The 14,189-nt window shown below is 39.5% G+C and overlaps 1 protein-coding gene across 10 annotated transcripts in view; it reads right to left on the bottom strand.

Moving 5' to 3' along the window:
• Positions 1-14,189, bottom strand: part of PATJ (PATJ crumbs cell polarity complex component) — a 399,000-nt gene that overhangs the window by 236,020 nt on the left and 148,791 nt on the right. For all 10 annotated transcript variants that reach the window (XM_064372414.1, XM_064372417.1, XM_064372415.1 and 7 more), the window contains exons 25-26: positions 9,457-9,567; positions 3,591-3,668 (exon numbers count right to left, since the gene is read on the bottom strand). In XM_064372414.1, coding sequence (XP_064228484.1) covers positions 3,591-3,668; positions 9,457-9,567 — 189 coding nt within the window. The remainder of the gene's footprint in view (positions 1-3,590; positions 3,669-9,456; positions 9,568-14,189) is intronic.

Here is a 14,189-nt window from a genome sequence, read left to right as displayed (position 1 = left end):
TGGCCTTCCCTGGCTCGTTATCCCCCTACCTCAGCCTCCCAGGTAACTGAGACTACAGGTACACACCACCACACCCAGCTAATATTTTCTATTTTGTAGAGATAGGGTCTTGCCAGGTTGCCCAAGCTGGTCTTGAACTTTTGGGCTGAAGCAATCTTCCTACCTTGGCCACCTAAAGTGCTAGGATTACAGGCGTGAGCCACCAGGCCTGGCCATAATTACCTATTTCAGAATGAAAAATAACTACTATAGATGGAGCAGAGATGATTAATGTTAAGAGGATACACAAATGGCTGGGCACGGTGGCTCAGGCCTGTAATCCTAGTACTTTGAGAGGCCAAGGTGGGCAGACTGCCTGAGCTCAAGAGTTCAAGACCAACCTGAGCAAGCTGGTGAGAACCCACCTCTACTAAAAATACAAAAAATTAGCCAGGCATGGTGGCAAATGCCTGTAATCTCAGCTACTTGGGAGCCTGAGGCACAAGAATCACTTGAACTTGGGAGGCGGAGGTTGCAGTGAGCCAAGATTGCACCACTTCACTTCAGCCTGGGTGACAGAGCGAGACTGTCTAAAAAAAAAAAAAACACAAACACAAACAACTTTATGCCAACAAATACAAAAACTTAGGTTATATCAATATTCCTAGAAGAGTCAATGACCAAAAATGAGTCTAGAAGAATTAGAAAATCAGAATGATTTAACAACCATTAAAGAACTAAATCAATATTTTAAATTTTTCTCACATAGAAAGCACAGGCCCACAATGGCTTCACAGGGTAGTCTGACTAAAGATTGAAGGAATTGATAATTTTTTTATACAAACTTTCAGAGAACTTAAAAGAATAAATGCTCCTACTAATCATTTTAGTAGTTTACCACAACCAAAGCCAGATAGGACAATATATAAATGAAAATTTCCAGGCAAATCTCACTCATGACCATGAATGGAAAAATCCTAAAAGAAATATCAGCAATGGGCAAAAAAAAAAAAAAAAAATGATGACCAAATAAGTTGCATTCCAGTAATTCAAGATTGGTTCAATATTCTGAAATCTACTAATATTATTTACTACATTAAGGGATTCAAGGAGAAAAAAATTTATACATGCACCCACTTATTTCAGTGGATGTTAGTAATACATCTGATAAAAGTCAATGCCAATGCCATTCATGGTAAAAATTCTTAGCAAAGTAGGAATGAAAGAGAGTATTTCCTTAACCTGATTGAAACCACCTTTGCAAAAACTGTAACAGCGAGAAAACTATGGCAGTGAAAGAGATCTGTCCTAACCAACTCCATCTTGCCTTAAGAATATTTCCTTAACCTCCAATACCTTGCTTTTGTTTATCCCTGTGCATAGGCCGAGCTGACCATAGGATTAATTTAGTTCATAGTTCAACTTTGGAACAAAGATGATAACAGCTATCTTCGAAAACAAACCCCCTACTTGCCTGGGGACCAGATCATCTTTGCAAAACTAACAAATTAGCCACAAGATTAGAAATTATGGATTAGGAGTCCTGCAGTTAGAAGCCACAAGATTCCTAACTGCCTCAGTTGCTTCCATGGATAATGTTACTATTATAAAAACTAAGATTAGCGTTTAAGATATTTTCCAGACCCTGCATTCTGATGAATCAGTCGACGCACTCAGACTGGTAAACTGGCTTATCTGGTCTTGTGCCTCACCTCCCCCAAGGAACTGACTCAGCACAAGAGGACAGTTTTGGATTCCTTGTGATTTCATCCCCAACCAAACCAATCAGAATTCCCCATTCCCTAGCCCCCAAACTATCTTTGAAAGACCCTAGCCTCCAAATTTTCAGAGAGGCTGATTCAAGCAATAATAAAACTCTTGTCTCCAGCTTAGTCAGTTCTGTACACATTAAATTCTTTCTCTACTGCAATTCCCCTGTCTTGATAAATCGACTGTATCTGGGTAGTGAGTAGGATGAACCCATCAGACAGTTACATGACAGATTATCTACAAATACCTACATCATATTCAGTGGTGAAATATTAAAAGCTTTTCCTTAAATATCAGGAAGAAAAATGACAAGATGTTAGCTATCATTACTTCTGTTAAACACAGTACTGGAGGTCTTAGCAGATACAATAAAATGAGAAAAAGAAAGAATAGAAAGGAAAAAAGAAAACTACCTTATTCCAAAGTGTTTATTATTATTATATGTATAAAAAAATCCAAAAATAAAAATCTACACAGAATAAGAACTCGAGATTCATATTCCTAAGAAAAATACCATATACGGAACACACACACAAAGACACTAAACATTCTATATGAAATGTTTAATAAGTTTATCTTTAAGTAGGTTTATATTTATACTTTTTTTGTTTTAGCATTATGGTTTTCCCGGTATTCTCCACTGGATTATTGAATGTTTTAAAAGAATAATGTTACAAGACGTCAAATAAATATATAAAAGTCAATTTTATGTCTACATACTAGAAATAAACAAAAAACTCAATTTAAAAAGATAGCATTTAATAGCAATATAAAATACCTAGGAATAAATCAAAAGATTTCAATACCTTTTTAAATAAAATTATAAAAATTAATTAAAAGAAATAAAAGAATTTAATAGAAAAACATATATCAATGGTTTAAAAGTCTCAACATCAAAAAGATGTAACTTCTTTCTAAGTTAATCTATAGATTCAACACAATTCCAATCAAAATCCCAAAAGAAACTTTTGTGGAATTTAATAATCTGATTCTAAATGGATATGGAAAAGAAAAATTATACAAATAGTTAAGACACTTACAAAGAAGAAGAAACTTATAAAAGAAAGTAAAGTGCTTTATCAGGAAACAAGATTTATTACTATTAATAATTCAGTCCATGCAGCATTTGTGCTGGGACAGACAAGTTGATCAAATGGAACAAAGAGAAAGCTCAGAAACAGACTCCCCCTTGTAACCTGAGATACAACAGAGGTGCACTACAAATCTGTGGGTAAAGGAGGTCCTATTTTAAAACAGTGGGACAGTTAGTTCCCCAAGAGAACAATAAGTTATCTTGATGGGAAAAAATAAAAATTCATCCCTACTTGACACCACATCTTAAAATAATTTTTAGGTCAACAGATTCTACTTTAATAGAGGTGGGCAAACAGGAATGGAGGATTAATTCTGATTGACAGGAAGGATAGTTTTCTAAGGAGAGATGACCTTTGACGTGGTCGTTGAAGAATGAAAGGATTCTTATGGCAGAGCAATGTGGGAAATGGACTTCCAGGCGAGAACAGCAAGATCAAAGTCTCAGTGTGAGAGGCATGTCCTGGGAATGGACAAACAGCCAGCCTGTCTGAACAGGAAAGAAAGCTATGATGTTGATGGCTGACTGGCCCTTTATAGTATTTTTGCATCTATGCTGCACCAAGTTTCCATCCTCTATGCTGGTAAGAACCAGTTAAATTCGCAGGAAGAAAATATTATAAATATAGTGCTTCTACAACACTGACACTCATCAAAAAGCCACTTCTATTTCAGCTCAGATATGCAAAAAACAAAACTAAACTAAAAAAACAAAAACATTTTTTAAACACGTGAGAAGTTCAAGATACCTTTTCTTTCTTTTCTTGGGTGTCCTGGTTCTGGTTACTGGTGATTTTGTTGGCCTTGTTATGTACAGTAGGAATGACCTACGGTAACAAAAAAAGGGGTGGGAGGAAGAAAAACTTTAAATGACATGATCATTACATTTTATTTTTCTTGACATTCCAGAATGGATAATTTTTTTATCATTACTTTTTTTTTTTTTTTGAGATGGAGTTTCGCTCTTGTCACCCAGGCTGGAGTGCAGTGGCGCAATCTCCGCTCGCTGCAACCTTCACCTCCTGGGTTCAAGCGATTCTCCAGCCTCAGCCTCCCGAGTAGCTGGGATTATAGGTGCCTGCCATCACACCCAGCTAATTTTTGTATTTTTAGTAGAGACGGGGTTTCACCATGTTGGCCAGGCTGGTCTCAAACTCCTGACCTCAGATAGTCTGCCCACCTCAGCCTCCCAAAGTGCTGGGATTATAGGCGTGAGCCACCACATCAGCCTATCATTACATTTCTTAATGTATTTGTTTGAACAGCTAAAATCTTAACTTTGTAACCTCATCTAAAGAGTAAAGATATAAGAAGTACAATTCAAAGCAAACAATAAAACTTGGAAAATCTGACAAAATATATAACTCTGAAATACTATAAAGTTATATATATATGTCATTGGGGCATAAAAATGCAGGTTTCTGTATGTGGATCCAGAAGCTGAAAATGAAAAAGCCTAAAAACAAGGTCACATACTGACTATCATCCAAACATCTCATTTTGCAAGATAGAGTTTTAGGTATGACCTAATTAATTATACAAGAACATAGGATAACACATCTACTTGGTAGATTTACCTTATTCATCATTGTACCCCAAGTCCAAGTATGTTATCTCCCACACTGTGTGTACTCAATAAATACTCCACTATCACTGTTAGCATAAGGATGAATTAGCAAGTCTATTTCCACCACTGAATAATCTTCATGAGAGTAGAACTCAGTGTTATTTTTCACTACTTCTCTTGTGCTCAGAAATGGCCTAATATATAGTTACACTTCATGCAGCTTTATAAAATGAACCAGTTTAATTTTATCAAAAGAGGCTCCTCAAAGAGCTAGCATAGATAATCTTGGCATAAAATCTGGTGAGAGAGATGAAGACTAAAAGAAAAAAAAATAGGCTGAGTACAGTGGCTCACATCTGTAATCCCAGCATTTTGAGAGGCCAAGGCGGGAGGACTGCTGGAATCCAGGAGTTTGAGACCAGCGTGGGCAACATAGGGAGACTCCATCTCTACAAAAATTTAAAAATTAGCTGAGTGTGATAGTGTGGACCTGGAATCTCAGCTACTTGTGGGGCTGAGGTGGAGGGTCACTTGAGCCTAGGAAGTTGAGGTTGCAGTGAGCCACAGTTGCTCCACTGAACACCAGCCTCGGTGACAGGGCAAGACCTTTTCTCAAAAAATACATAAACAAATTAAAAAGAAAAAGAAAAAAAAAATCTCCTTGCTCAGAAAATTAAAAGACTGCCTGCCTAGAGATAATTAAAAACAAAACAAAAAGCCCATTTTCCTTTAAATGCAATTTAAGATTAAATTTTCATTTTTAATAAAATAAATTTCAGAATAAATTGTATTCTCAGAAGTGTGTCATTTACATAAAAACAACAGTAATGGCACATTAACATATATACAGTGCTATGTGAAGAGGCACTGTGCTAGTATCTAATATTTCTATCTCTGTTTAATATAGATAACGACCTAAGTCAGATTTCAAAGACTGGTGAGGTTTACAGGCACGTGTTCCTTGTTCTGAAGAATCTGAAACAAAACATTGCCTCCCTGACAAGTCAGAAATTATCCACCCACACTATTATTACTTTCTCCCATGGAAAAATTGGTTGATGCTAAGTAGAAGCTAAATGAGACACAATGTCAGTTGCCACTCATAATGTTTTCATTGTTTTTCTTTCTTTTTTCTTTTCTTTTTCTTGTTGAGACGGAGTCTCACTGTCATCCAGACAGGAGCGCAGTGGCACGATCTTGGCTCACTGCACCTTCTGTCTCCCAGGTTCAAGCAACTCTCCTGCTTCAGCTTCCCAAGTAGCTGGGATTACAAGCATGTACCACCACACCTGGCTACTTTTTGTATTTTTAGTAGAGACGTGATTTCGCCATGTTGGCCAGGCTGGTCTCCAACTCCTGATCTCAAGTGATCCTCTCACCTCAGCCTCCCAAAGTGCTGGGATTACAGGTGTGAGCCACTGCGCCCAGCCCACTGTTTTTCAAATAGCAGAGAAATGTTCTTCTGTACATATATCTTTAGCAAAATTTAGAAGACAAAATCCTCAATGAGACTACACCTTTCAGGAAAACAGAAGAATGTATTTCTTGTGAAATGGAAAATATATCTATAGATGATTAATATGCAAAATGCTCATGTGTCACCGAGCGCTGTGGCTCACGCCTGTAATCCCAGCTTTTAGGGAGGCAGAGGCGGGAGGATAGCTTGAGCCCAGGAGTTCGAGACCTGCCTGGGCAATATAGCGAGACCCAATTTACAAAAAAAAAAAAAAAAAAAAGAATAAAAAAGAAAAATGCTCATATGTCAAGAAAAGTAGATACCCTTATGGAACAATGGTATTGGGAAGTACAACTGGAATATAGAAAGGAAGAAAGCAACATGTGATGATAAACATAATGAGCTGAAGATATGACCCAATTTCAAAAGGATTTTTTTTTTTTTTTTGCAACAATACTCTCGCTCTGTCACCCAGACTGGAGTGCAGTGGTATGATCTTGGCTCACTGCAACCTCCACCTCCCGAGTTCAAGCGATTCTCCTGCCTCAGCCTCCCAAGTAGCTGGGATTACAGAACTGCACCACCATGCCCGAATAACTTTTTATATTTTTAGTAGAGATGAGGTTTCACTATATTGGCCAGGCTGGAGGACTTTTTAATGTGAAATATATACATACACACACACACACACACACACACACACATATATGTTTCTGTGAAGTGCAGTTAAGTTATTAAGTGGAAAAAATTACCTTATAGAAAAACGTTCTATGAGCCTTACTCTCAAATAAGTATTTGTCAAGTACATCCAAGTAGATACACACATTTTTCCAGAATGCTGAAAATATACTTGAGAAAGTCAGGGTGAGAAGCTTTAAACGGTGTATTGGTGATGGTCCTAAAGCAGCTGATAATGCACCCAGATAAAAACAACCGTTCCATTCATAGTGTTGAGGAGAATGTTTATGTGACCAAGGTATTTTTAGACATCAGGCCTTTGATGGGCATATTAGAAAATGACTTATTTTGGGGTTTTAAGGAAAGTTCAAATTTTAATGTAAATTAAACAAAAATAATTAAGCATTGCCTATATTTTCTATTTCTGGATAATCAGTACTACTTGCAATAATAAGTAAACCAAAGAGAGCACCATTTTACAAAGATATGAAACTTGATTCTCTTTTCATTTGTTTCATGCAATAAGAATCACTTTGTCCTGGCCAGGCGCAGTGGCTCATGTCTGTAATTCCAATACTTTGGGAGGCCAAGGCGGGAGGACTGCTTGAGCCCAGGAGTTCAAGACCTGCCTGGAGAATAAGGGGAGACCCTATCTGCACAAAAAAATCAAAAACTAGCTGGGCATGGTGATGCATGCCCATGGTTCCAACTGCTTGGGAGGCTGAACTTGGAGGATTGCTTGAGCCAAGGAGGTCGAGGCTTCAGTGAGCCATGATTATGCCACTGTACTCATCCTGGGTGATAAAATAAGACCCTGTCTCAAAAAAAAAAAAAAAAAAAAAAGAGTCACTTTGCCCTAAAAACAAAGTTGAAAATGGAACAAGTCATGGACATAGCAATTAACATCATCAATGGGATATGCTTCGTTGTCTAGAACCACAGATAGTTCAGTGCCTGATGAACTGAATGTTCAGTGCAGCAGTCTACTATGCTACATGAGGGAGTAAGTAACTTGAGCATGGCATGGTGCTGAAGAGAATTTCTTTGTTTGAATAATTGAAAGAAATTATACTGTTTGTGTCATCCAAACAAAAATTTCCACCTCAGCTCACTAGCATAGGCTGGATTGAAAGCTTAGCCTTTTTAGCAGGGCATTCACAGCTGGCCACACAAATGTATAATTTGATTGGCTCATTCTCGCTCAAAATTGTTGATTTGGAAGTATAATTTGGCAAAGAACAATCTGGCCAATTTTCCTGTTGAACCCAGTTTCCAGAAATAAAAGCCATGGCCTCAACAACATTCCCGATATCATAAGAATTAAAAACTGGGTTTTAAAAATTCTCATTGAATTTCAAATTTTGCGAAAACAAGAGAACTTTATTCAGTTCACCTCTCTCAATTAGTCTTGATGGTGTAAACATGGTGCTAAGAATGGAAGGCACCATACTGCAAAAGGCAGTGACACAGCAGAGGTGCCAATGCAGGCTGCAGCTCACTGGGCATAGGCAGGTTACGAGTATGCAAATGCCCCCACCATTGAGATAGCCAACCATATATTTGCCCAGTTTGCCATGTAAGTATTATTTTCTTTTTGCCTTGACATTAAAAAAGATTGGAATGCACTACATAAGTATATTGGAATGCACTACGTAAGTATATTGGAAAGCAAATAATTTCTTAAAATACGCAGTTAGAAGTGCATATGCAAGCCTGGGCAACAAAGCGAGACCCTGTCAAAAAACAAAAAAAAATTTGCCAGGTGTGGTAGCGTGCACCTGTAATCCCATCTACTTGGGAGGCTAAGGCAGGAAGATTGCTTGAGCCCAGGAGACAAAGGCTGCAGTGAGCTATGATCATGCCACTGCACTCCAAGCTAGGTGACAGAGTGAGACTCTGTTACCAAAAACAAACAAAAAAAAGAAGTGTATATGTTTTGAATAGCTGTCTTCCATTATAAAATGAAGAAAAAGAATATTGCTTCCAGTTTTAAGGGTGATGTTTCTGTTGCACACTATAATATAAAATCCACATCCTGCCACCAACATTTCATATCAGAGTTCCAATTCCACACCAAAGGAGTAATTAATTACAGAAGAAAAATTTTAGGTCAGGTGCGGTGGCTCATGCCTGTAATGCTAGCACTTTGGGAGGCCAAGGTGGGCAGATTACTTGAGGTCAGGCATTTGAAACCAGCTTAGTCAACAAGGTGAAATCTCATCTCTACTAAAAATACCAAAATTAGAGGGCCGTGGTGGCACATGCTTGTAATCCCAGCTACTCAGGAGGCTGAGGCACAAGAATCACTTGAAACCTGGGAGGCAGAGGTTGCAGTGAGCTGAGATCCCGCCATTGCACTTTGCCCTGAGCAACAGAGCAAGACTCCATCTCAAAAAAAAAAAAAAAAGAAAAAGAAGAAGAAAAAGAAAAATTTTATGATTAAGTATTGCTGTTTTTAAATTTAGAATCTCCAACATTAGAACACAAACAGTACAACACGTCAACATGTTTTTTTTACATACTTTAATAAATATACACATCATGTGATAGTATCTCTACAATGTTTTTTACACCTGACTCTGTTCAAAGTGTTTTATAAACAAAGTGGCTCAGGAAAGTAACTTGCCTCCAGGTTAGCAAAGCTGGTAAATAAGGAATCAAGAAATTGAAAACAGGTCTGATTCCAGAGGGTGTAACTTAAACCAATGCACACTGTAATGACTCCAATTTGATCAGAAGATCAAAACTGGAGGGGAAAAAAGGGACCTTAAAGTTAATGACTGAATTTTTGTGAAGCTCATACTTTTAGTATAGCTAAATAACAATGAAAATATGTGGAAAATACAGGCCAAAGCTTGGTCTGCAGGTATACAGAGTATTATTAAACTTCTTGAAAAGACGAACTAAAACTTACTCGTGGAGTGGATGACAAGCTCTGAACGACGAACACCACGGGGTTTCCTGCATTCTTAATGGCCTCGACTGCTTCGCTGTGTGAGGCATTCTGCAAATCTACTCCAGACACCTAAAACACAAAAGCAACTTATCTCAGTTAGAACAGCACTAGAGGCCGGGCACGGTGGCTCAAGCCTGTAATCCCAGCACTTTGGGAGGCCGAGGCAGGCGGAACACGAGGTCAAGAGATTGAGACCATCCTGGCCAACATGGTGCCACTCTGTCTCTACTAAAAATTAAAAAAAAAATTAGCTGGACATGGTGGTGTGCGCCTGCAGTCCCAACTACCTGGGAGACTGAGGCAGGAGAATTGCTTGAACCCGGGAGGTGGAGGTTGCAGTGAACCGAGATTGTGCCACTGCACTCCAGCCTGGCACCTGGCGACAGAGCAAGACTCTGTCTCAAAAAAAAAAAAGAACAGCACTAGATATCATGGATAGGTTAATTCAAAGTTTGTGTGTATTACCTAGTTATGAGAACAACCAGAGCCTAATGAGTAGACCACAGTCAAGATTGGCCGAGAAAAGCTTTGGTATTTTAGGAGAACATGTGTAAGGAAAGTAACATTTCACCTTCAGAAAAGTAGATAAGACGAATACATTAATAAAAACAGCCCTGGTTAAATATAATTACCCTAAACAGGTAGCTCAGTCAGTAACAGAAGCTTAAGATGTCTGTCACCTCTGCCAGGAGTGCAGCACATAATTCCGAGTGGGACAAGGGAGGCTGGGATTATCTATGGACTTTTATCATCTCTCCATTAAGCTGAGAGGCGTAATATTTTAAGCAAATCATCTGTTATCACACTTGAGTAGTTGAACATTTCTTAAATGATGTTTAAAAAGAAGTACCAAAAAACATTCACGAATTCCTCTACTAAAACTATTTGTGTTCAGTAAATTTAAGTAAGTATAAACAGTTCCCTATTACAGAAAATTTCAGAGAACCTAACTTGCTAACATGCCCATAAATCTCTAAGAGCATCTGTATTTCCAAAACATGTTTAACAGAATGAATTTTTCAAACCTATAATATAACAAAACCTTGGTAGATGCTGGGGTGGTCTAATGTCTCAACAGATAGTGACAATTTGTGAAGACTGCTTTGCTATCAGAGGACTGAAGAAACAGGAATGCAGGTGGAGAGGGATGCAGGATGTTTTGAAGATAGGAGGAAATATTACAGCAATATTGATACAGTGCAGAGAAAAAAGTGGATGATAAAGGAGAGAGACATGACCACTGTAAGGACAATATCCTTGGATAATCAAGAGGGAATGATTTCTACTGCACAAGTTAGAGAGACTGGCTTTGGATGGAAGCACAAATATAGTTCCTTTGCTGTTACAAAGGCAATTAGAAAAAAGATTTGGTGAGCACTGGAAGCAGGGGAAGCTCCCTTTAACTGTCTCTAATCTCAATGAAACCTGAAACTAGGATCTTAAACTGAGAGCAAGATGGAGGAAAGAGGCATAAGGGGTTTGGCACAGTTACCTACTGTATTAGTCTGTTCTCACGCTGCTGTAAAGAACAGCCTAAGAGTATGTAATTTATAAAGGAAAGAGGTTTAATTATCTCATGGTTCTGTATGGCTGGGGGGGCCTCAGGAAACTTACAGTCACAATGGAGGGGGAAGCAAACCCGTGCTTCTTCACACGGCAGGAAGCAGAATTGCCCAGCAAAGGGGGAAAAGTTCCTTATAAAATCATCAGATTGGCAGGGCACGGTGGCTCAGGCCTGTAATCCCAGCACTTTGGAAGGCCAATGCGGGCGGATCATGAGGTCAGGAGTTTGAGATGAACCTGACCAACATGGTGAAACCCATCTCGACTAAAAATACAAAAATTAGCTGGGCGTGGTGGCGCACGCCTGTACTATTGCACTCCAGCCTGGGTGACAGAGCGAAACTCTGTTTCAAAATAAATAAGTAAATAATACAAAATAAAAGCATCAGATCTTGTGAGAACTCACTTCACTATCACAAGAACAGCAGAATGGGAGTAACCACCCCCATGATTCAAGTACCTTCCACTGGGTCCCTCCCATGTCACGTGGGGATTTGGGGAACTATAATTCAAGATGAGATTTGGTTGAGGACACAGCCAAATCATATCATTTATAAAGACAGGAGACTGAACCAGCTAGAATTTTTTTTTTTTTTTGAGATGGAGTTTCGCTCTTGTTACCCAGGCTGGAGTGCAATGGCGCGATCTCGGCTCACTGCAACCTCCGCCTCCTGGGTTCAGGCAATTCTCCTGCTCAACCTCCCGAGTAGCTGGGATTACAGGTATCTGCCACCATGCCCAGCTAATTTTTTGTATTTTTAGTAGAGACGGGGTATCACCACGTTGACCAGGATGGTCTTGATCTCTTGACCTCGTGATCCACCCTCCTCGGCCTCCCAAAGTGCTGGGATTACAGGCGTGAGCCACCGCACCCGGCTCCAGCTAGAAGAATATTAAAGGACAGCAGGGCAAAATTAAAGACCCGCTTGTGGGGGTGCTCACAAGCTTCTAATGAGACCAGACACCATGGCTGGTTATTTCTCTAGCCATGCCAGAGACCTGGAATAAGCAGAGTTGCACTTAACTAGGATGTGGTTCTCCCAGACAAGTTCAGTGAAAGGAAGAAGGATCAAGAGCAGGAAGCACATGCAAGGGAGGAGGTGGAGCCACAACCACTGAATGTGAGCAGGCGGAGAAGGAAGTGAGCACGAGAACCTGAGGACATGGATGTGTGTGCCTGTGGTATCATACAAAATGTCCTTGTTCTTGTCACAGAGTACCCTTGGAATTTCCTGACTGATAGGAGTGTCTTTTGTTATGCATGATAGCCCCTTTCACATCTGAGTTTATGCTACTGAGGTGGCTTAGGGTAGAGCCCCTGGATAGCCTCTGGATGGGGACAGTCGCCAGAAAGACCAAAGAATTAGAGAACCCCACACTTCCCCCATGATCTCCAAGAAGTGAGGGTGGGGGCTGGAGATGAACCCTTGAACAATAAGATTTGATGAGCTTCTCGGTTGTTGAACATGTGGACATGCTGGGAGGGTGGCAGGTGGTACACCCAGAGTGTGGTTATTCTGCACCCTCCTCCCCCTACTTTGTCCTATGCATCTCTTCATCTGGCTGTCCATCTATAACCTGTGTGTAACCAGTAAATGTAAGTAAGTGTTTCTCTGAGCTGCCCTAGCAAATTAACAAAATGCAAGGGGAGGGATGTGGAAGCCCTGGTTTATAGCCAGTTGGTCAGAAGTATAGGTAACAACCTAGTAAGAGTGGCATCTGACATGGGGGCAGTCTTGTGGAATCAAGCCCTCAACCTGTGTGAGCTGATGCTATATCCAAGTACACAGTGTCAGAATTGAATTAAATTATAAGACAGTTGGTGTCCACTGGGGATCTGACACTATCTCCAGGTACATAGTATCAGAATTGAACTGAATTACAAGACACCCAGTTGGTGTCCACTGGGTGGAGTATGGGGAGAAACCCCTACACATCTGGTCACATTTACTGTTTTGTTTTGATTGTGAGAGTAAAGGGAAAAGGTTGGTACGAATATGGAGAAACCAAAAAATGAAAATTAAAAAAAATAATAATAAAGAATATGGAGAAACTTATACATTGCTGGTATGAATGTAAAATAGTATAGCCAGCCACTCTGAAAAAGAGTTTGACAACTCTTTTCAAAAACTGGAATTAACATAAAACTCAGTAATTGCACTCTTGGGTATTTATCCTAGAGAAATGGAGACTTATTTTCACTCAGGAATTTGTATAGAAATATTTAGAGCAGATTTATTTGTAATAGCCAATAATTAAAAACTACTCAAGTGTCTTTCAATGGGTGAATGGTTAAACAAATTGGTACACCCACATCACAAAATGCCACTGTTATGGTTGGAATTTATGTGGTCTTTACAGTTCATATGTTGAAATTCTAACCTCTAAGGTGAAGATATTAGGAGGTAGGCAGGGCCTTTATGAAATGATTAGGTCATGAGGGCTCTGCCCTCAGGAATGGAATTAGTGGCCTCATTCCTAAGAGAGACCCAAAATAGCTAGCTCATCCCTTTTACTATGTGAGGACACAATGAGAAGTCGTCATCTGCAACCCAGAAAACAGGTCCTCACCAGACACCAAATCTGCCAATGCCTTGATCTTGGAGTTCCCAGCTTCCCAGCCTCCAGGATGATAATGGAATTTCTATCTTTATGGTATTTTGTTTTGGCAGCCCGAATTTCCAAAGACAACTACTCAACAAAAAAGAACAAATTGGTTGTTTTTTTGTAGAGAGAGGGTCTCACTCTGTTGCCCAAGCAAGTCTTGAACTCCTGGACTCAATCCACTCTCTTGCCTCTGCCTCCCAAAGTGCTGGGATTACAGGTGTGAGCCACCTCACCCCGCCATAGGAATGAATTAGTAATGCACACAATAAATTGAATTAACCTCAAGGAGATTATGCTAAGTAAAAAAAAAAGGCAATCTCAAAAAGATACATAATGCATAATTGCATTATGAGACAATTGTAGAATAATATAATTATAGACATTAAGAAACGGATTACTGGCTGTCAGAAGATAGGGATGGGAAAGAAAGGGAAGAGGATAACAGAAAGTGAAGAAGGTTCCTGCTTCTCCTTCTGCCATGATTGTGAGTTTCCTGAGGCCTCCCCAGCAATGTGGAACTG

The sequence above is a fragment of the Aotus nancymaae genome, unplaced genomic scaffold (genome assembly GCF_030222135.1).
Source record: "Aotus nancymaae isolate 86718 unplaced genomic scaffold, 86718_ANA_hifiasm-v0.15.2.pri h1tg000007l, whole genome shotgun sequence".
Lineage (NCBI taxonomy): Eukaryota > Metazoa > Chordata > Mammalia > Primates > Aotidae > Aotus > Aotus nancymaae.
This window is presented reverse-complemented; position numbering and strand designations above follow the sequence as displayed.